At 37.0% G+C, this 24,161-nt stretch overlaps 1 protein-coding gene across 1 annotated transcript in view; it reads left to right on the top strand.

Moving 5' to 3' along the window:
- Window positions 1-24,161, top strand: part of TNNI3K (TNNI3 interacting kinase) — a 310,667-nt gene that overhangs the window by 109,581 nt on the left and 176,925 nt on the right. The window contains exons 8-13 of the mRNA XM_089920914.1: window positions 192-290; window positions 4,070-4,208; window positions 10,691-10,835; window positions 10,921-11,025; window positions 14,794-14,888; window positions 15,481-15,630. Of these exons, the coding sequence (XP_089777040.1) occupies window positions 192-290; window positions 4,070-4,208; window positions 10,691-10,835; window positions 10,921-11,025; window positions 14,794-14,888; window positions 15,481-15,630 (733 nt within the window). The remainder of the gene's footprint in view (window positions 1-191; window positions 291-4,069; window positions 4,209-10,690; window positions 10,836-10,920; window positions 11,026-14,793; window positions 14,889-15,480; window positions 15,631-24,161) is intronic.

The following is a 24,161-nucleotide window of genomic DNA, read 5'->3' as shown; positions in this document are numbered from 1 at the left end:
TGATAGTGAGGGGCTTGGTTTTTATTTTCTAGGCCAAAGCTAGCCATTGGAGATTGCAGAAAAGGGAGATGGAAGAAAATTGTGTTTTAAGATGGTGACCCCTGAAGAAGAGTTGTACATTGTAATTGTAAAATGAATTTTGATGGGCAGATGCCACCAATGAATCTCCTAACCCAGCTCTCCTTGTCCAGGCTGCTGATGTACTACTGCAACATGGAGCTAACATCAACGTTCAAGATGCAGTTTTTTTCACTCCATTGCACATTGCAGCATACTATGGGCACGAACAGGTAAGTCAGTGGCATTTCCGAAGGCTGGGGCATCACTTAAGTGTTCCAGGGTTTTCTTGAACTGTACTAGGTTCGAAGAAAGGATATTTAAGATATCCTTTGAATTAGTTTTGCCATCTGCTCATCAGTTCCCCCCTTGAAGAGCTTTTGTAGATCCATAGAAACATAGCAGCTACCAAGTTATACATTTTTACTGACTACTTTAGTACATGAGGGAGGCAGTAGAGTATATAGGTAAGTGGGTGGCTATAGAAATCGGCCTGAATTTGAAAAATTACTAGCTTTATGACCACGTGCAGGTTGTATAATATCCCTAATCCTCAGTTTCTTGTCTATAAAATGAAAAAAAATATTAATAGCACCTACCTCATAGGGTTGCTCTTATGATGAAATATTAATTTAAAGTGTTTGGCAAATGCTCAACAAATGTCACTGGGATGATACTAACACTCACAATAAAACAAATCATAAAGCCCATTCCAAAAGTTCTCTGAAAAAAGATAACTTTTAGAAATGGAATTTCCTGTTTTCTAGTAACCTGGCATGTGGTAGGCTAAAAAATGTCTACCAAAATATGTTTACATGTTCACGTTCTAATTTGTGGAACCTGTGAATGTTACCTTAAAAGGGACTTTGCAGATGTGATCAAGTTAAGGATCTTGAAATGGGGAGATTATCCTGGATTATCTGGGTGGACCTGATGTAATCACAAGGGTCCATATAATAGAGAGCAGAAAATCAGAGTTAATAGTAGGAGATGTGACAATGGAAGCAGTACATTAAAGTGGTACAAGAAGGGGCCACAAGCTAAGGAATGCAGGCAGGCTGTAGAAGCTGAAAAGTAAGGAAATGAAAGCCTCCAGAAGGAATGCAACCTGCCAACACCTTGATTTTGGACTTCTGACCTCCAGAACTCTAAGAGAATAAAAATGTGGTTTTTTCATCCAATAATTTTGTGGTAATTTGCTACAGTGGCAATGGGAAACTAATATATGGAATAACCTAGATAAACTAAAAAACAATCACTAAATGTGCTTTAAATATATAATTTGCTTTAAATATATAGTTATGTATCAGAAACATATTTATAAATTTTGATAATCTGTAATTAAGTAATGATATGTATAGAATGCTTTAAAGTTTACAATGTAGCGTCATTCAACAAATAATTTCATTTGACCTTCGTGACAACCTTATGAACTTAATAAGAGTTACCATGTGAGCAAACTCATACTATGGGACAGGCACTATGTTAAGGCCTATATGTGGATTTTTTTCTAATTTTGCCCCAACCCTAAAATCAGCTGTTATTTACCCCTTCTAATCAATGATACATATGGAGCTTACTCAGGTCAGGTAGCATGCCAGAGTCATGCAGCTAATAAGTAGAAGAGCTGGAGTATGTATTCAGGTCTGTCTGATCCCAAAACCCATCTTCATTCTGTTGTACCGAAGAGCCTTTTCTTACCCCTCTTCTATCAGTGAGAGAAATCATAAAGTCCAGGCCATTTACTGAAGTAGTGGAGCTAGAATTCAAGGCCTGGTGCTGTAATTCCACAGTCCGTTGATTTTCAACCTTAACATATTGAAAGAAAAATTTTATATGCTCTTTTCAAACACCGTCTTTTAGCTATACTCAAGAAACTCAATAGAACCAAATAAAGCAGAAATACAAATGTAATTAGATAATCAAAACTTAACTGTTCTTTTGACATTCTGTTTTTGCTCTTCCTCATTTTATCTCTCTAGATCTGGTCTCAGTTATGCAGCAGAATTATACCTTTTTACCTTTGTACAGGTCATGCCATTGCACTGCCTGAGGATCCCAAGTTGAAAATCAAACTTCCTTGTGTCTCTGTGCTGTTCTAGTCTTTGTGCCTTTATTTCTTTGCTGGCTGGCATATGCCTGGACAGTCTCAGACCTGCGAAGTGTGACCTCTAACTAGGGGAGACTGCTCATTTCATTGATAGGCTGCTCAGACTGCACTGGGGTGCCCTGGAGAGCTGAGCACTGAAAACGCTTCTGAAAGTACTGGGTCCAAAACTCAGGTGGCGAAAAAACTTTATACTTTTCTGACTTCAGGCACAGACAGGATATACACAGTGCCTGTTATTTGTAGAGTCATCCTCTTTGGCGATTAACCTCATGACCCAGCAGAAACATAAAGAGCTTCTATGCATGTTGTGTGGAGACCTAAATTTGTTTACTTTCCCTGAATATATAGTCACAGTATTATAAAATTATGCTAAAATGTGGATGGCCCTTTTATGATAAGGGACTCACTTTCTATGTGCAAAGACAGCACATAAGTAATTTATGGAAGCTATTGTCATTTACTAAAATATGCTGACAGGAGAATGACACATTCAATATATAAATGTGCCTAATGTGCCATGTTCCTTGCCATTTGCTTATTTACTTATTTTAAGTGGAAGAGTATTTTACCAACAGCAATAGTTCCTAGGTATATAATAATAGTGCTTAATAGACAATCGATTTCAAGATAGTTTAACTCTATCCATTATAAAGTCACATAATCAGAATTTATGGAGCCTGTGTAAGTGGAAATATCTGCTTAGGAGTGCAAGGTTCTTGAGACTAAATGTCTACTGTTCAGGTTTCTCTTGAATTAAGTATTGGTCTGCCCGTTAGCCAAGAAATAGATAAAATACATGTGTTCCACATTGGTGCTACCACTTCTGCTATCATTTATTGAATACCAGGCACTTTTCTAAGTGCTTTATGTGTAATAACTTATTTAATTCTCACAACAACTCTATGAGGCATTCCCATTTTAGCAACGAAGAAACTGAATTTTCAAAAGGCCAAGTAATTTATTCAAGGTGACATACCTAATAAGCAGAAGCCCAATTTCAGAACCTTTGTTCTTTACCTACTGCATGCAATAGGAAGTTTTCCCACATCCCACCCAGCTAATTTTTCGCCTAGAATTTCTATCGAATATATACCATATTCTTGAGAGGCTTCTGCTCAAGATATATTTATTTTCTGCCACAAAATAGTTTTAGAGCTTGAATTCACTTTTATGCTGATGCCACAATGGTCAAGACTTTTGAGGAGTCCTCCCATAACTGTTATTTTAATGGCACGGGTGCATCCTAACTTATCTCTTGGGATCACTATGATGAGTCCTAAAATTCACAGGGGAGGTAATGTCAATTTTAGAGAAATTATTTGGAAGGTTCCTAAGTGAATATATAAATAATTTGAAGGAATCCCATAAATTACCTGAAACAACCCCTGGAAACTCTTGAGTTGTTTCTTACTTCATCTCTCTCTGTCCTCTTGGATGTGAATCTCAGCTAATTTGGGAAGATGCTGGGGGCTAGTGTGGCTATCTCCTGTTTACTCACAAATCAAGAAAGGACCCAGAACCCCAGTAGCAAGATTACCATTGGTGACCTATGCATGGAACCACTATGAAAATCAAGAATCAAGTAAGCACTGCTGGCTCTGGCCAGAAGGAGACTTTAGAAAATATTGTTCAGAGAAGATTATGGGTGACTTGAGAGAAGATTATTTATGTATTGATACAATGAAGACCCAACCCTGAAATTGCTCCAGTTTTAGATTTCTTGCTAGGTGATATAATAATAAATTCCTTATTGTTTAAGCCAGTTGAGTTAGGATTTTCTGTTATTTTCAGGCAAAAATTATCCAAGAGAAAACCTAAATGATATGTCTCCTTCCCTATTGCTAAAGGCATTGCATTACTGTTTGGCATTTGATACTAATTTCAAATGCATGGATCCTTTAGGTAACCCGCCTCCTTTTGAAATTTGGTGCTGATGTAAATGTAAGTGGTGAAGTCGGAGATAGGCCCCTCCACCTAGCATCTGCAAAAGGATTCTTTAATATTGTGAAACTCTTGGTGGAAGAAGGCAACAAAGCAGATGGTAAGATTATGTTTAGAAGAAGAAATTTGCTCTTTTACTTTATGTATGCTTTTTACTTTACTTATTTATTAGAGAATAATCTAAGTTGATTAATCTTGTACTCATGTACTAATTTGTTCCACAAGTCATAATTTATTATTTTTAATATATTAATTAAACCTATATGTTAATCCTTCTTTACATATTTTAGCTCAACTCTTAATGTATTAGGTGCTGCAGTAAAAGTAAGGGGTTTTCCTAAATTTTTCCTACTTTTTGTTATTCACTAATCTTTTTTTAATTGAGGTAAATTTTACATATAGCAAAATTCTCAAATCTTAACTGAATATTGACTTAAGTGAATATTTGCTTGTGGATACACCCATGTAAAAGCCACCCAGATCAAGATATAGACACATTTTCATCTGGAAAGTTGAAAATTTTTCACCTGGAAAGTTCCTTGTTGCCCACTTCTTAGTAAATAGCTTTCACCACCAAAGATAATCAATATTCTGGCTTCTATTGCTATAGGTTAGCTTTTTTTCTGTTCTTGAAGTTGATATAATTTTGTGACTGCTTTCTTTTGTTCGACAAGATGATTTTGACTTTTATCCATGTTGTTGCATGAATCATAATTTGCTCTTTTTTATTACCAAAAATTCTATGAATTTCCCACAATTTAACTGTTTATCCATTCTCCTTGTAATGGAAGGTTAAATGTTTCTAGTGTTTGACTTTTGTGAATATAGCTGCCAGAAACATTCAATTCTTCTTGTGAATATATGTGTTAATCGCTCTTCGTTGTGTGTGTGTGTGTGTGTGTGTGTGTGTGTGTAGAGAGAGAGAGAGAGAGAGAGAGAATTACTGCATCAAAGGGCATGCACATGGTTAACTTTTTAGGAAATTTCAGACAAGTTTCCAAAGTGTTCGCAATATTTTTCACTCCCACAGCTATACATGAGAGTTCCAGTTGCTCCCCACATCCGCCCCAGTATTTGATACTACTGTTATTTTTAATGGAAATAGAGTTAGAATGTGATCAGGTTGGGGAAAAAACCTTTAGAACACACAGAAAGATTTTAGATGCATTTAGTAGAATAGAATTTCCTGCAACTTTTTAGTTTTTTAATTACAAAATGAATTTTGGAAAATTGAAATATTGAAAAAAAGCTTTCTTTCTCTTTTTTTCCTCTTCCTCACAAACTTAATTTTTTGACACAAATTCACTCAGAGTTACATCTTGTCATTAAATTCTCTCAGGCATATCCAGCATTCTGACCCCCAAGAGACCTAATTAAAAGCCCAGCTGTAAGAACTGCTGGCCTTTGCAGCAGAAATGATGCACATTTCCAAAAGCACAAGGTTGTCAGATCTATAGAACTGCCATTTCCTTGGTCCAAAATTGAGATTGATATTCAGTTAATAAAACTAATCTATGTTTTCATTACTCTAACGAAAACACAAAGGCTCCCAGAGACAACTGTAGCAAGAGGCTAGGACGATTTCATTTCCATGTTGGAAACAGGGCCATTTTATTTGGTAACGTTTGAGAAACGTAGTTTGTATCATTTTCTGAGCCAGTGTATAATAACTCAGGAATTTTTTCTATAGCATTATCATAAACAACTTGTATTGTCAGGATGCAAGGAATGCTGTTGTCTGGACCTTGTTTAAGCAGTCTCTTTGATTCTGTTGGTTTAGGATAGGCAGAGGTACACCAATGTGAATCACCGAACACATAATTGTTTTTGAAACTGCCTCACTCTTCCAAGGGGTCAGGAACCGCTCACATTTTTCCTTTATTATCAAGGCCAACCTCAGCCTTTTATTCCTCTGCACAACTCCAAAGCTCAGTGGTGTCAAAATGAGTGTCATTTATGATCAGCATGTCTCCAGGATCAAAGGACTCTTCTACAAAAGGCATTGAAATGTGTACTGCATCCGGATTCCCGGTACATACCAGCGTCATATGATATAATTTTTAACATTTTCTTTCTGACTCACACAAACACTACATGCCTCCTACTCAATCATTTAAAAAAAATCAAGTGACATGACTCAGATTTTTAAGTATTTTTACTTCCTTCTAATATACACTTGATATTTAAGTCCCTTTTGCACTTCAACCAATTGCAAAGAATAAATCAGAAAATCTTTTGTGCTGGTGGACACTGCACAAGATTTATTATCAGCTGGTTTACTTATTCCAAAATGTATCTAAGCCTCCAGATGATTTATTTTAGATCTGGACTTTGCCTGTGGTTAATGGACATAAGGGGAAGAATAAATGAATGACCCCAAAAGGAGTGCAATTTGAAATCTGGTATTTACAGCATGTTTCCGTGGTAACAGAATGTCACAAATGAAAATAAATTCAAGTTGCAAATTAGCCAAAATGTATTTCCGAAAGCACGTTCCGCACGTTTGTGAGGTTGACCTATTCAGTCACATATGTTTTAAGTCTCTAGTCTTCTTCCTTATACCTCGTAGGGCAATTAAAAAGGAGAACTGCAATGCTTATCGAATGAGACTGAAAAGGTCAAAATATTGCTGGACTCCATAGGAGGAAAATAGAGACACAATTCTCACAATTTATCATTTTAATAAGTTAAAAATGGAAAATGTTAAATTCAGAAACTATTAATTTTTTGTCATCTGAATGTTGAATGCTATAGTTCTCTTAACTGGAGAACTGGATACTAGAGAAAGTCACAAAAATTTCTAGGGCATGGTCAGTAAGGAGAAGTAATTTATTTTTAAAAATGTGTCTTGTCAGAACTATCACACAGATTTGTTACTGAAAATTTATTTAAGACACACTTGGGAGTTGCTTTAGAGAGCTGGTGAGAGGTCCTAACATTGCTGGGTTAATATGGAAATGTTTATTTTATCTTTAAGATCAATGAGCAGAAATAAGCAAGAAGTAGCATAGAGCTACCTACCCATTCATCCAATCTTTCTTTCAAAAGACATTACTGAACATTTACTCTCTTCAAAGTAGAGGACTAGTGACCAAATATTTTCTTAATAATGATTCACATGTATTCCTTTGCTTGAAATTTTCCTTTACTTAAATCTCTAAATAAGATGTTAGAGCAAACAGAATATCATTCATACATTCAGTTTTCCTCAGGTAAGAATAATAATATATGCACTTTTTGTTTTTGCAAATTGGTCCAAGACAAAATTAAGGAATCAGAAGGACTGAAGCAGAAATACGGGTATATATATATAAACTCTGCATCTGATGCAGATTTCTCCTGGCTTGTCCCTTTGGTTGGTATTTTATACCTTCTTTGATGAGAATAATGTCTAGGCCATTGCAGTAAAGAGTAAAGAGTCTGCTTTGAAGTTTATTGATTCAACTAGAGAAGAATAATGTTGAGTGGGACCAGGTATGGCTAAAGGAAAATTATGAATTAATGGAATATTGTGCTTCATTCTGCTTTACAATGTAAAGGCAAATTATGAATTAATGGAATATTGTGCTTCATTCTGCTTTACAATGTCCCCTCTGGCCCTCAAGAACTCACATGTGACCTCCTGATGCCCTGGACTCCCTGCTGTCCTCAAGCTTTGACTCATGGTATTGGCTTTCCCTGGCTTCCAACAGAATGTGAACAAAGGAAAAGTATCTTAAAAAGGAAGATAATCAAAACAACCGGGAAAATTCTTCTGAAGGAAGTGTGTCCTTCTGAGCCACTCATTAATAGAAAAGATGCAAAGATTTATTTTTCAATAACAGTCTTGGGAGGAGGAGTTCAGGAACTTTGTTAAAGATTTCCCTTTGGCTTAAGGGCTTGCAGGTTGATAAAATGAGAATTATTGTCTACAAATATAGCAGCTATAAGGCCTAAACCAGTGTTCATTAAATGTTAAATGATGATTATATTTGAACTTTTTAAAATTAACTCTTATCTTGCCTTTCTTTTCCTTCCAACCCTTCATCATTAGAAAAGTAATTCGATCAATTCTTTTGGCTCTATGGATAATTTCTTTTATAGATATATATAAGAATGAGAATGAATGGGATCTGTTAAGGGCTATTATTTTCTATTTTGAATAAAGCACCCTGTACAGATGGACAAAGTAGTAAAATAATAAAACAAGTGGTTGTAGAGCAGTCGATCTGGTTATTTTTGGTTTTAAAAATTGTGCTAAAGCAGATCTAGAACTTAGCAGCTTGGTGTTGATTTGTTATTACTTCAGGCCTGTAATTATTGACTATTCAACTAGATTGTAACTTATTTGAGGGTATAGACTCTATGCATTTATAGCTTATTTGCCTTAGCACCACTTAGCAAAATTCTAAGAGGGAAATTAGTAAAAAGGGAGAGTGAAGATTTTTATTAAGTATCTAATTTGTGATAAGCATCATGCTAGACACTTTCTAGAAATGATCTCCTTTAATCCTTTCAGCATCCCTGCTGCACCAATAGTGTTATTATATCCACTGTTATTTATAAGAAATCAATATCTCCAACACCTAGCACAGTGCTTGGTGCATATTGATTATTTAATACTTGTTAAGGAATGACTATGTGTCAGTCAGGTGTTCTTATTTGCAAGTGTTGGAAACTAATACTTGCTAATTTAAGCATGAGGGGAAATATTAAAGGATATCAATTAGCACACAGAATCTTCCCCAGGACAGACAGAGTAGAAAGCCAGGTTTGGAATTTTCACAGTGAGAAATGGTGTCCAGAATCACACCCCAAAACTAATCCTTTGAAGGCACACTGCCACCCCAGCTAGGCACACACACCAACGCTTGTGTTTCTGGCACCAACAATGTGGGACACCCAGTCTGTGGCTGGGCAACAGCACCACTGGAAATTAGATGGAGCTATTCTACCACTGCTACTTTGCCAAGATAGAATAGACTCTCCTTTTGTGTGTCATCAGCTCTGATGTCAGAGTCTGAAATAACATGTTGATTGGAAGAACCTGTAGATAAGAGTCCAACAAGGACGTGGTTGAGAGTGAAAGGGTCACTATTAAAAATTATTCTAGGATAACAAGCCTAAACCAGGACATATGGTCACCCTCTACTAATTCTGTGCCCCTAACTGCAAAGGAGGCTTGGAAAGCATATTTTCAGCTTCTATGATAAAAGGTGATCTTGGCCTCTAGTCAGTACTTTCAGTATAGGGAATTTCCCAAATGTCAGAAGAGGTTATAAGTCTGGATTGGACAAAGAGAAGGTCAAATGCCCACTACTGAGTAATCAATTTAACAGTTAATGTTAAAAAACTATCTTAGATAATACAATTAATGAGGTCTTCCTCACTCTAAAGCTTGCTGCCTTTTCATTATACCATGCTTTGTGTACCGCAGCATGACATTTCTCAGTTAAGGGGACATCAGAACCTCCTACACAGTATTGCGAACATACAGAGTACTAGGCCCCACGCTAACATATTGAGCCAAAATTTTGGGAAATGGTGCTCTGTCCAGAGTATGAAATTTTTAACATCTTCTATGGGGGTGAAAGGGGAATCAATTTGAAAGGAGATACTTGTGGAAATAAGGCTATGAGTAACTTTTAGATACTTACTAGTTTCCTGAACTCTTCCATTGTGCAAGGTAAATTTTTTTAACATCTTTATTGGAGTATAATTGCTTTACACTGGTGTGTTAGTTTCTGCTTTATAATAAAGTGAACCAGCTATACATATACATATATCCCCATATCTCCTCCCTCTTGTATCTCCCTCGCACCCTCCCTATCCCACCCCTCTAGGTGGTCACAAAGCACCAAGCTGATCTCCCTGGGCTATGCAGCTGCTTCTCACTAGCTAGCTGTTTTACATTTGGTAGTGTATATATGTCCATGACACTCTCTCACTTCATCCCAGCTTACCCTTCCCCTCTCCGTGTCCTCAAGTCCATTCTGTACATCTGCGTCTTTATTCCTGTCCTGCCCCTAGTTTCTTCAGATATATGTGTTAGCATACAGTATTTGTTTTTCTCTTTCTGACTTACTTCACTCTGTATGACAGACTCTAGGTCCATCCACCTCACTACAAATGACTCAATTTTGATTTTTTTTATGGCTGAGTAATATTCCATTGTATATATGTGTCACATCTTCTTTATCCATTCATCGGTCGATGGACACTTAGGTTGCTTCCATGTCCTGGCTATTGTAAATAGAGCTGCAATGAACATTGTGGTACATGATTCTTCTTGAATTATGGTTTTCTCAGGGTATATGCCCAGTAGTGGGATTGCTGGGTCATATGGTATGCAAGGTAGATTTGATTAGATGCATTCCATAGATTTATGGGAGCTAGAAGAAAGCCTGCTTAATGTGGAAATAGGCTATAGGATAGAATTCTAACTTTTTAAATTGGTGGCACTTAATTTCCTTTATTATTGTCATTAATTGGCAATTTCCAGGAGTCTCTCAGGCACTTAGAAAAGTCCCTGATACTGCACATGAGCAGGTTGAGAAATAGAGGATTCCAGATAACATATGTTTCCCTTTCTTTTGATGACAGTGAATGCTCAGGACAATGAAGATCACGTTCCACTCCACTTCTGTTCCCGCTTTGGACACCACGATATAGTGAAGTACCTGCTCCAGAGCAATTTAGAAGTTCAGCCACATGTTGTTAATATCTATGGAGACACCCCTTTGCACCTGTGAGTATTATGTATACTTCCATAGGTACTGCAGGTGTACTACGTGTACCTTCTTACTATCCTCAAAATATTTTCTTAACTCTAGGGCATGCTACAATGGCAAATTTGAAGTTGCCAAGGAGATCATCCAAATATCAGGAATAGAAAGTCTGACTAAAGAAAACATCTTCAGTGAAACGGCTTTTCACAGGTAAAAGAATATTTAAGTGCAATAGCCTCTAAACTTAGCTAACACCCTACAACACTGGAAGTCATGTACATGAAGCAAGAATGAATAGTGGCAGATGTTGCGATCAGAGAGCAAGACCAGAGGGTGGCCAGAGGACAAGGAGCCCAAGCTAGATGCACAGAGAAAAGGTAGACGCAGATGCTGCAGTCAGTACAACAGATGGGGCCAGAGCCAGATGCTGCCTTCCTGGCAGCAGCCACAAAGACAGGGACTGATGTTGCCAAGGCAACAGGCATATCAACATCTGTAAGCATATTGCTCCTATTCCACTACACTCTGCAGAAAGCTGCCAAAAGGAGCAGTGCCCATAATCCTCTTCCGACAAGAATATCATTACCAGAGTTCATCAGCATCAAATGTGACATTTTTTCCTTACCACTTAAACCTTATGTGCAAATGTATCTACCTATCTAAGACATCCATCTGTCAGCCTGTAAGAGCTTAGTCAGGGTGGCCACTGAGGTACCTAAGAAGGCATTAGCTCCTTGCTAGGAATCGATTACAGTCCTTTGCAACGTGCTCTGGAAAAGCACCCTGAAGGAGCAGCTGGGTTTGGAAAAGTTGTGACAAAGAAAAAAGGAAAGAGAGAGAGAGAGGGAGGGAAAAGTTTGCTAAGAACTCAAGCGCATAACTCCCTAAAATGTCCTAAAGGAAAGCAGATGTTTTATAAAATTTAAAACCCTCATTTTTTAACAGGTTACTGTTTTGCTTATAAAAATAAAAACATAGTCATTTGAATTGAGTAAACCTTGAATATAAGATTATTTACCTACATATTACAGATCTCTTGGCTAGTTAGCAACCTCTAAAACATGTATTTGAGACTAGTATGTTATTTACATAGTGTTTGTCCTGTACTAGTGAATAAGAGAAATGAGACACTTTTTTTTAATACTGAACTAAAATTAAGCTTACACTTCTGTATCAGGCATCAACTTGTCAAATTTCACTTGGATTTCCAGATTTTTCTTATCACCCAAAGAGGTCAGCCAAAAGGGAGGTGAAGAAAACTACCATTTATGGAACAGTGAATATGTGCTGGATGATTTGCATCCATTATCTCATTTAATCCTCCTAACCATTTTATGAAGTTGGATTTACTATCCCTTTTTTACCAATGAGAAAATTGAGGCTCAAGAAAACTAAGTAACTTGCCAAAGATTCTTATGGCTAGAAAAACATGTACTAAATGCCTGACTAATTCCAAATCCTGTGTTTTTATATATCTTCATGTTCTAGTACCAAAATATTTTGTCTGTTTTCTACACACTCTGTAACAGAACAGATGCAAGAACTCTTCAGATCATGCCTTCAAAGTGTACCAGTGGAATTTGTCCCTGAAGGGGACAGTTGGCAGAACTGATATGTATGGGTTACTAGTGTCCTCTACCCGTTAGGTCATTCTTGTGGAGGCTGACACCACAGGCTAATTTTCAAATCATTTTGCTACTTTGTGCACATAAATTGAAACCAACTATGATCAGAGGGTTATTGTCACCTTCAGAAGATTGTCTATATGACAAGATTAGTGAAGTGAGTTAAAAGTATGTACCCAATTGTTTTATTTTGTGCAAACCTGTGGCTGCTAGGAATAACATATTAATATTTTCATTCTATTCATTTTAAGTACATATTTATAAAAGAAATTCTCCTTTTACATAAGGAACTGACTACAGTTATGAATTTTTCTATGTACAAATCACAGTGCTTTACACATAGTCAGCACTTAGTACATTCCTGTTATTGTTTTCATATGTCTGTATGTATACACATTTGTATACACACGTATACACACACACACACACACACATATATATATATATATGTTCTGAATTCGTCATTTCCTATAAATAGTTGCTTTGAACAGAAATAATGAGGTAATTCAGACAACGGAACATTAAAAGTATAGTGTTGGGCTTCCCTGGTGGCGCAGTGGTTGAGAGTCCGCCTGCCGATGCAGGGGACACGGGTTCGTGCCCCGGTACGGGAAGATCCCACATGCCGCGGAGCGGCTGGTTTCGTGAGCCATGGCCACTGAGCCTGCGCGTCCGGAGCCTGTGCTCCGCAACGGGAGAGGCCACAACAGTGAGAGGCCTGCGTACAGCAAAAAAAAAAAAAAAAAAAGTATAGTGTTAATGGTCCTATTTATAATACAAATAATTAATGGTGATATGATCTATTACACTGAGATGGTTGTTTTTTATTCACTTAATTATGCAAGAAAGGTTTGTTAAGGACCTGCTTTGTGTTTTTGCTGGTAGGAACATTAACATGACACAGTTCCTTCCCTCCTTAAGGGAACTCTATTTTAAGGTATCAAAAGACACAGAGGTGTATTCATTACCATAACACAATATGATAAGTGCCATAAAACTGAAATTACAAGGAAGCAGAGGAGATAGTAATGAACTCAGCCTTTGGTACATGAGAAGACTTCATAGAGGAAGCATTAGTTCAACTAGATAAATAATGGCATTTATTTAAAGAAAATAATAATATCCCATGAGAGAAAAAGGATTTAGGCAAAGTCATCCCAGGGAGAGGAAAGAGTAAGACCCAGTGAACTACCACTTCTAGAACAAATCTGGAAGGAAAAAACACTGTTTCTCTGTACTCTACCTCAACACTCAATACCTCACTTCTGAAACACATGATACCAGTTTTGTGTGAGATTTTTCTACGCCAAACAATTCTCCAGTTCTCTACAGACACTGAGTGGGTGTCCTAAAATTCATTTCACTTTGGCACTGCCTACCTGGAATTAGCATCAGATCACACAAGACTGCCCCTCTTCCCACTTCAGGTGCAATCACAAGTCTAACTTGTCACCTAAATCTCTCAGAACCTTCCTGTGTTCCCCCATTCCATTCAGCTGCCCTGCAGAATGCCTAGAAAAGAATTAATATCATAGGAGATATTTAATAAGAAAATGCTAGAAATTTTATACAGCTCCTTTCTTTTTTCTTTTTATTTCTTTTTTTTTTTTTTTTGTGGTATGCGGACCTCTCACTGTTGTGGCCTCTCCCGTTGCGGAGCACAGGCTCCAGACGCGCAGGCTCAGTGGCCATGGCTCACAGGCCTAGGAACGAACCCGTGTCCCCTGCATTGGCAGGCGAACTCTCAACCACTGCGCCACCAGGGAAACCCACAGCTCCTTTCTTGAAGGCCCATATTTGAGAATCTTAGGATTTTATTGCTTTATGTGCTTTTTTTTTCTTATCACCTCCTTCTCCTCTCTCTTTCCCTCCTTCTCTCATCTGTCTTTTTGGCACTTATATAAACATCAGCATCTAGAATAGCCTGGGTGAATCAGGGCTGTTTTAATTTTTTAGGGCTACCATAACTAAATACTACAGACTGGGTGGCTTGAGCACCAGAAATTTATTTTCTCACAGTTCTAGAGGCTGGAAGTCCAAGATCAAGGTGTCAGGTTTGGTTTCTTCCGAGGCCTTTCTCTTTGTATTGCAGATGGCCACCTTCTTTTTGTGTCTTTACATGGTTGTCCCTCTGTTCATGTCATCTGTATACTAATATTCCCTTCTTATAAGGACACCAGTCATATTTGGAGAGGGCCCATCCTAATTATTCCATTTCCACTTAATTACCTCTGTAAATTATACCTCTTTAAATTATAGTCACATTATAAGGTTATGGGAGTTAGGGCTTCAACATATTAATTTGGAGTACATACATTCAGCCTTCTATTTTCCCTGTGTTATATTTTTGCAGTGCTTGTACCTATGGCAAGAGCATTGACCTGGTTAAATTTCTTCTTGATCAGAATGTCATAAGCATCAACCACCAAGGAAGGGATGGGCACACAGGTAAGACTGTGGTGAGAACATCACCAGTTTCTGATGCATGTGAATGCTCAAGAAAAGTGGTGGGCTGGGGGGGTGTGTGTGGGAGTGGTCAACCCCAATGAGGGGGAATATTTTATCAATGACATCATTTAAATTGATGGTGCATGGTGATAGTAAAAAGCAGACTGACTTTGCTCAGTTTCATTATTATGCTAAAGTATCTACAGTCAATGCACCCATTATGATCTGCACCAGGAACAGACTGATCCCACTGCCTTGCCCTTGGCTTGCTGCTGAAAAAAAACCCTTGTTTGGGGTCTTTGTTCTTTGATTTGTACAAAGTTGCTAACATTTATTCTGGTAATTACAGTGGATAGAGAAATACTAGAAATTGTGCTAAGCAAAAGATAGTCTATATAGATCAACTAGGTACTTCTTTTCCTAAACTATGTCTTGTTTGCTCAAAGACAGAATTAATTCTTTGTCAAAGAAATCAACCCTTGCTGTATATCTCTGGCAACAATTCTATTATGTGGTAGTGACTGTCTTTTGAAAATTGGGTTTCAGTTTTCCCCTTTTCTCCTTTCACACTTTCATTCTTATTCTATTATAGGATTGCACTCTGCTTGCTACCATGGTCACATTCACCTGGTTCAGTTCTTACTGGATAATGGAGCTGATATGAATCTGGTAGCTTGTGATCCAAGCAGGTCTAGTGGTGAAAAAGATGAGCAGACGTGTTTAATGTGGGCTTATGAAAAAGGTATATTTTTCACCATTGCACCTCTATAGTGATAACATTGAACTCTGTGCACAGATTATGCCAGTGCATCAATAATTCTTTTGCTTGCATGACTTGTATACTCCCATTTCCTCTGGAGATTGTATTTGAATCATTGGAGACTTGGATCAAAGAGTACAATAGGGAAAGCAACTCCTGGGCTGCAGATGAGCTGAAGACATTCTTGGTATTGGCATTTTGAAGGGAGAAGGAGATATCACATTTCTAGATACTGGAGAAACAAAATTGTGATAGGTAATGATAGCTACTTTCTTAGAGTAGATGCAGAACTAGTCTTTACCTCTTATATAGGAGAATTTTGATGTGGATTCAAATTAGTAAAAATGAAATTAATGCAAAGAAAGAAAGGGAGTATTTGTCACATCTAACCCTGCTAACAATGCCTGCACTAGAAAAAGTAAGGCAACCAATGTTTAGTGCTTAAGTATAAACTTATTTGAGCTCAAAGAGGTGAAAGCTTGGACAGAACACCTGGTTTTAAATCAAACCATGTTGCTTGATCTTGGGCAAGTTATTTATTCTTGCTAAGCTTTAGTTTTTCATCTGAAAAATGAGGACAATAACAACTTCATAAGATTGTAAAGATTAAATTAGATAATATGTGCAACTTGCTTATAAATGTGGCTGGCACAAAATAAATACCTAATAATTGGCATTTCAGTAACAATAACAGTGGTAATAGGAGTAGTCCAGAAATAAAGATTATTAATAGTGAATTTTTCATTTTAAAGGAGAGGAAACTAGACACAATTAGAAGGTCAAATAGCATCTTTGTCATTGTTATTACAATATACTATACCTCTTAAGAGAGCTCTACATAAACACATAAACTCCAACAGAGTGTAAATTTTCAGGTGACATGGAACAGTACTGAAATCAGAGTTACAACTAAATACTGTAAAATATATCAGATTTTGATGCCTGCATTGTCTTATTAGGATGTTTAAAGTATGTAAAGAAGTATTCTTATCTTTTTAAATGTTAGAATCTTAGAAAACCGTACTTAAAAACAGCAGTTACTAAACTGGAAGATTTCTTAGGCTACCAAGATGATCTAAAAGGTTTTCTGCCTGAAGTAGGACATGGAAGTCCATTAATGAACAGAGAGATGAAGTTTGATGGATAGAAATAGAGAGCTATTGTAAGCATATAGACAAGGAGAAAGAAAAACATATAGGTCTGAAGACTGCTCTGAGGAAATGATATAGGAGTTACTTTACTAGAGACAAGTGAACAGACATAGAATAGCAAGGAATGAGTTAAGATATAGGCCTGTTATGTTTTTTACTTTTTACTTGAGTATTGTATAAACACACACGTGCGTGCGCACACGCGTACTTGCACGTTATAGCTCAATGAATTTTCACAAACTGAACTCACTCAGCGTCCAGATGAAGAAACTGAACATGGTCAGCACCCAGAAGCCCTACTTACATTGTCTTCCACTCATTCTCCGAAGAGGGTACCACTGCCTTTTCGAGGCATAGACTAGCTTTACCTCTTTCTGTACTTAATATAAGTGAAACGCTATGCTATATACATCTTTATGTCTGGCCTCTTTTGACCAACAGTTTGTGAGATTCATCCATATTGTTGCACGTAGCTCTAGACTGTTCATTCTTGTATGGTATTATGCTTTTAATTATATCACAATTCATTCATTCTGCTTTTTCAGGACATTTGGATAATTTTCAATTGGGGACTATTAGGAACACTGTTGTTGTACGTGTACATGTCATGTACGTGTCTTTTGATGAATAACTATATACATTTCTGTTAGGTATAACTGCCTTCTACTTTGTGTAAAAGAAAGTCCAGGTAATTATATATTTGCATATCAGTTGAAAAATCTTACATATTCTGAAGCCTCGAGAGGCCTTACTAAGTTCTAGTTATGTTGCATTTATTCCACTGATTCTCAGACAGTGTCTCTCAATAAATTTGAGTTTCAGAGAAAGACTGTTTACAAGTCATTAGTCTTCCGGAAGACAGCTCAGAAGTAGCTGCTGCAGCTTATCTCTTCACAGGGTTTGGCTTTGTTTGTTTTTACTTGATTGAGAGTAATGGTTGAAAACTGGCTTTACTTTTATTTTTTGTGGAATTCCACACTTTATAAAACAGTGAATCATTGTGTAAGCTCCTAAGATCTCCTACCAAAGGACAACAATAAAAATCCTTTGGCTTAGAGGACTTACCCACTGGCCTCTGCAATATATGCCATACTTGTCACCTTATTTGTTCAACTAATGTGCCAGGCATCAGTGTTGCATTTCATTATTACTATGAATTTTAACAAATTGAATGTTACTACTCAGGAGACAGATGGATGTTTTGCATATGTTCTAGGGCAGAGCAAGTTAAACCAACAAAATAAATTTGTTGCTATTTTCTCTTGCTAGAGAAACGTTGCATTGTTTTCATGTGTTCAGGGAAGATTGAAATGGCCTTGTTAAAATACTGTCAGCAGTGCACTGTCCCTGTTTTCTTTGGCTTTGCTTTCTCCTTCAGAGAGGGAGTCACCAAATTAATTGATATGGCGTACCAAGGATTTTCTTGAGCAACTTGGAGATGGAGTTGAAAAAGCACTAAAACTTCACTTGGAGTTCTTTCTTTGTGGAATAGAGATGATGTAAAAGTGGCCCCATCATGGCTTGCCCTGTACCCTATCCAGTCCTTAGAAAACTCAGAAGAGACTTCATAACCAGGGTCTGTCTATTTAAAAAGGAATACTTTTGAATGTGCCCAGTTTGAATAGCTTATCTTAGTCTACCCTCTTAAGATAGAACTAGGAGGCTTTCTCAACAGCACTCATCTCTGAATGGTTAGAAGGCAAATTTTTCATCTGCCCCAAATAAAATTTTTAGCTGACCCTCTCTGCTATTCTGTTATAGCACATTCAGAGGTGCTTTGGAGTTCTGAAAAGAATTATCTACTATCTTTTGGAATATTTTTAGAAAAGAGTTTACTCACTATGGCTCCCTGTGGGATCAGGTATGAAAAATATTTTCCATTTACATAGCCCTTTTAACCTAAAGATATCAAAATCAATCTTAGAAATAATTTTCCTGGTGACCGTGGCTCTAACCAGTAACCAGAAGCCTACTGGTTTGTTTCAATATTTCACTGCCAGATTGCTCAGAGCTCCAATTTTATAATACTTGGAATGTTTCCTCTCCCCAGTCTGTCCTCCCTCTTCTTTTCTACCGTTCCATCTGAGAGTAGCCATAGCTGTCTCACTCACTTGGATTTGTTCTGCTCTTTCCCTTGGGTACAAAGGACTTCTATGAATCAATTTAAATTAGCCAGAAGAAATAGCCAGCAGCCTGCTTATGTTCAAATCCTCTGCCCTAATCACCAGTAGGGAAAACCCATTGAAAAGACCTACACATAATCTTACATCCATTGCATTAAAGATGAAACTGCTGAATTGAAAAGATCTCAGCCAATTAGAATTGAGCACATAGCTCAATAGTGTGTCTGGCAGTTAGATTTGAAAAGGCTGCCTTTGACAAAGAAAAGCACTCCTTTATGTCAGGCTGTTTAGGGTCAGAAAATAACCCAAACTAGAAACAGAACTAAAACTTATTTGCTTCAGTACTGACACCAGTTAAAGTAATTTACAGAGGTTCCTATCCCAATATCTAATTACCCAGAATACAATATTTGTATACAGCAGAACTACTCTAATTCACAGTGACAGGGATCTGCAGTTGGAGAATTAGTGAGTAAGTGAGCAAAAACAATAAAAATCAAGGTTCCTGTACCATGATATATACTTTGTTCATTCCTTTTGACAAGTGTAGTGTGGTGTGAATTATTTATAGTAAATGTACCATAGTGTATTCTCTAAAAGTAATGAAGCCTTACAGTTGTGAGTTTCTACAGCTTTCAGCCAGTAAAAAATAACTAAGAGATAAGGGTGAGGGAGGAGTAGAAGGAAGAAGAGGTGGCGTCATTAAATATTTTGATAACTCTTCATCCATGGATTATAAACTCCCAAGCTTCTTCTATATTGAATTCTTACCTCTTTGGAGTTTACTTAGTTTAATGAACATAGTTTAGTGTGCTAGGGTGGATTGGGTTGGGATAGAGGAAGGAATAAACAAAAGATTTAGATGGCATTTTAAAATCTATGTGCAATTTTGTGTCTACTGGTTACCTTTCTACATGTTTAGTTAACTCTATCTTTTAAAAAATAAATAAATAAAATAATACCAACTCTCATTAGAATAGGAAGAACTTTTACTCTTATGGGGGATAGCACAAAAAATTTTGAGACATAATAACTGTGTAAGAAGCTACAAACATTAATACAAACAGCAGAAGAGAACTTACATTAATTAATCACTTATTACATATGCATACATAATATGTATATAATTTAATGATCAAAATAACCCTTTAAATTGGTATTACCTTTGTATTACAGATAAAATGTTTGAGACCTGGAGGTGTTGTCACACTAGCTCGAACCACACAGCTCTTAGGTGGAGAGCTGATACCAAACAGAGGCCTGTCTCATTGCACAGTTCAACTGCTTACAACCTCACTCAGAATCAGATAGATCTAAGTCCAAATCCCATACTTATTACTTAATGACCTTGGGCAAGTTATTTAACTGAGCCTTAATCTTCAAATTTAAAATGAGTAAATTAATAACCACTTTAAGAATTCTGCTGAGGGTTAGGGATAAGATGTAAATGTCTGGATCACAGATTCTCAATAAAAATAGTGGTATCTGTTGTTATTAAGTGGATAGCAGAGATACAATCATGCTCCCCAAAGCTTCCAAATCTTACAGTCTTTCCTCATTTACAACATGCTTTAGTGTCCAGTAAGAAATATGACATTGACATATTAGGATAATGGTCATTTTCTTTAAACCTCCTAATGAAGCATTTTATCCCTGCCAAACACCACTAGACAAAGCTGGAATATATAAAAGCTTGTGTTATTTGGTTGTATATATATTTCTTGTTTATGACTTAAGTAATACCATTCATTTAAAACTTAAAATTTAAGGACTACAGCAAGATCAAAGAGGTTTTGAAAATCACTAATCAAAATATTAAGCAATTTAAAATCATTGTTCTAATATGTATAGTTGCATGCAAATATATAACATAATATTTTAAAATTTTAGTACAAATTTGCAAGTCTCTTTACTACAACAGGGTTTTCCTCCTCAGTCATGGAGAAGTATCAAAGATTCTGTGGCCACGTTTTCAAAACATCACACCATCTGACGTGCTGGATCCCTTTACTTGGATACCTGAGGAGCAATTAAAACTCAACAAGTCCAAAGTTGAACTTAATATCTTTTTTCTCCTCATCAGTCAGGTTCTTCTACCATATCGCTTATTCATTATGTCATTTAACGGCATTGCCGTTCACTTAGCACCTGAGTCAAAAATCTGGATTGATGCTTGACTACTTTTTCTCTCTCAACCTCCATTCCCCCATATCCATTCAATCAAAAAGTCTTTTTATTTTACTTCATACTTACATTTTGAAACCATCCTTTTTTTTTTATTGTCACTGTTTTAATCCATAACCTTATCCTCCTTCTCCTGATCCACTTTAATAGTCTCATAACTACTTATTTTTTGTCTTCGGCATCTTTTGATTCCATTTTCTAACTGTAGTCTGAAAGATGTATCCAAGCTGTAAATAGGACCATATCATTCCCAGCTTAAAATCCTTCACTGACACACTATCACCTTAGGAAAAAAAAGTCTCAGTTTATTATCATGGCATACCTGTGCCCTTCTTACCTCTCAAACCTCATATCCAGTCCCTCCTTGCACATGAGTGACCCCACATGCTGCAATCGTCATCACATTCACTAGATCCCTACCATTCACTAGGGTTTCACTCTATGCCAAGCACATTCTACATCACATTATCCCATCAAATCTACACAACAACCCTGTTAAGCCAGCATCTGTTTACATGGTAGTTATGCAAAACTACTCGCTCCTCTATGCATATCATGTTATTCCATGCTTCCAAGCCTTTTCTCAAGCAGTCCTCTCTTTCTCTACACCCTCCCACCCTGCCTACCTGACTTCACTTCTTAAATTTCTTAATTGTATTTAACCTTCAAGACTCAGTTTATGGATCCTCTCTTCCACAAAGTCTCCCCTGACATTCCAGCCTAATACACACATCCTTTCTTGATGTTTTATTGTGCCATACGCACATTTCTATCTCATGTTGAAACACTCTCCCCCTAAACTTTTTGAGAACAAACATTTGGGCTGTTAATCTTGATCTTCCAAAAACGTAGTTCAATGGCTGATTCCTAATAGCTGCTCCATACACATTTGTTGAAGTGAAATAGAGAATGAGCAGATATTTCAGTCATAACATTCTATTCCATGTCTCACTAAATGGCATCTGATCAGTCATAATATAGTTGATCTTTTCAAGAATACTAATTACCGCTATTCTGTTTTCTCTGTAGGGATTTTTGAAATATCATAGGTTTTTTATTAACTGAACAATCCTAATACTCAAATTAATAGGCAGAAGATTTTAAAGAATATTCTAAATACAGCTCCTCTTTCTATTCATTGGAACTGCAAAATTTTTTACTCTGACTAGAATTCTTTTATTTTCCTTTTTTGCTTAATCAACTCATGCTTATCTTTCAAGTTCAGCTTAAAAGACAGTTCCTCAAGGAACTCTTCCCTGACCCCTCCAGCCTATTGTAAAATAGCATCGTTATGCACATTCACAGCATCTTCTACCTTTCCTTCCTAAAGCTTGGCTAAATACAATTTTGAGTGAACATTTATATATATTTTTTCTTTTCTACTACACAACATTCATTACAACAGTAAAGCGCATTTCTGTTTCAACATTACACTCTCGTACTTTGTACCATTCATTCATTCATTCAAAAAGAGTGTTATAAACTTAATATGTTCTAGACAGTATACTAGGAACTGAGGTAAAACAGTGAGTGAAACAGACAATATCCCCCTGCGCTTAAAAAGTTTGCATTTCTAACAGAAAACACAGGTCATGAGCAAGATAACAAATGGAAACTATCAGATAATAATAAGAGCTATGAATAAAATAAAAAGTAAGTAAAAAGTTGCTAAGTAAAAAGTACAAAGATGGTAAGTAAAAAGTTCAAGGACACTAAAATGGAAAAGTCACAGAGGGCTTCCCTGGGAAGATGTTGTTTGAGCTGGTCTCTCATGGGCACTCAATAAATATTTGTGGAAGGAAAGGGAAGGGAAAATAAAGGCAAAATGGGAAGGGAGAAAAAGAGAAAAGAGGAATGTTAAATGGCTTGGTTTGTATATAATGTCCTTTTGGCAAAAGCATTCATCCTTGTGGATTCTTATCTCAAGATGAAGGAGGACTGGTGACATTCTTGTCTGGGCCTGGTGATTAAGGGATAAGAATCATGGAGGAAGCAGGGAGTGTGTTCTCTTTCTTGTGATATCAAAGTAAAGTATCTTTCAGATTTAAGTCATGAGAAGGTGTAGCAAGTCTGGAATATTTGTTGCCTCTGATTTAATTGTCAGTGAATGGGACCTGTACTGTCAGGAGGAAAATGAGCCATAGAAGTGCAAACATCAGGGGCCATCCTCTGATCTCACTTTTCAATGTTTCTGGAAAGTGCATTTTTAACATGATGGGAAAGGGGGATAGTAAAATATTGAGCAAAGTCTCATCAATATCATTGCTGTGAGAGTTTTATTTTTTGAGGCACATGTAAAGAATGGCCCAGGGCTTCCCTGGTGGCGCAGTGGTTGAGAGTCCGCCTGCCGATGCAGGGGACACGGGTTCGTGCCCCGGTCCGGGAAGATCCCACATGCCGCGGAGCAGGTGGGCCCGTGAGCCATGGCCGCTGAGCCTGCGCGTCCGGAGCCTGTGCTCCGCAAGGGGAGGGGCCACAACAGTGAGAGGCCCGCGTACTGCAAAAAAAAAAAAAAAAAAAAAATGGCCCAGACTGCTCTTTAGATGACCTGGGCATGTGGTACATACGAGATCAATAAGAATTTCTTGGCTTCCGTAATTAAGATCAAATCTCCATGTTTTCTACTTAATCTCAGACACACAGGGTGTCAGAGTCACAAAGGTCTTAGTACTGGTGTCATTCACCATTAATCTTCAGATCTAGTTCTTAAAATGATTTTCGTAGCAAGCTTTCTTCTATGTTCTTAAAATAATTTCTCATAGCGATGAACAGCATTCATTGTTTCTAAGATGAAATGGTGGAGACTGAGAGACAACCTTATAGGGAAATAATAAAATTTGTACTTTTTCTTCTTGAATAATTAGGAATCCTCTGTTGTATACATGCCTGTGATGTAGATACTAAATTCTCCATGTAACAGCCCTTTGGATGGACTTGTAGCCTTGAAGAACAACCTAGGTTTTAAAATAAAGAGCTATTCAGAAAGTTTGGGGGGTGGGGTGGGGAAAATCACTCCAAATGTAAGGAGTAAAGGAACATAAGAAAAAGACAAATG

The sequence above is a fragment of the Delphinapterus leucas genome, chromosome 1 (assembly GCF_059928025.1).
Source record: "Delphinapterus leucas isolate spDelLeu-1000000601 "Yukka" chromosome 1, BTC_Dleu_Yukka2, whole genome shotgun sequence".
Classification (NCBI taxonomy): Eukaryota; Metazoa; Chordata; class Mammalia; order Artiodactyla; family Monodontidae; genus Delphinapterus; species Delphinapterus leucas.
The sequence above is the reverse complement of the archived record's forward strand: the minus strand, read 5'-3'. Positions and strand labels throughout refer to the sequence as shown.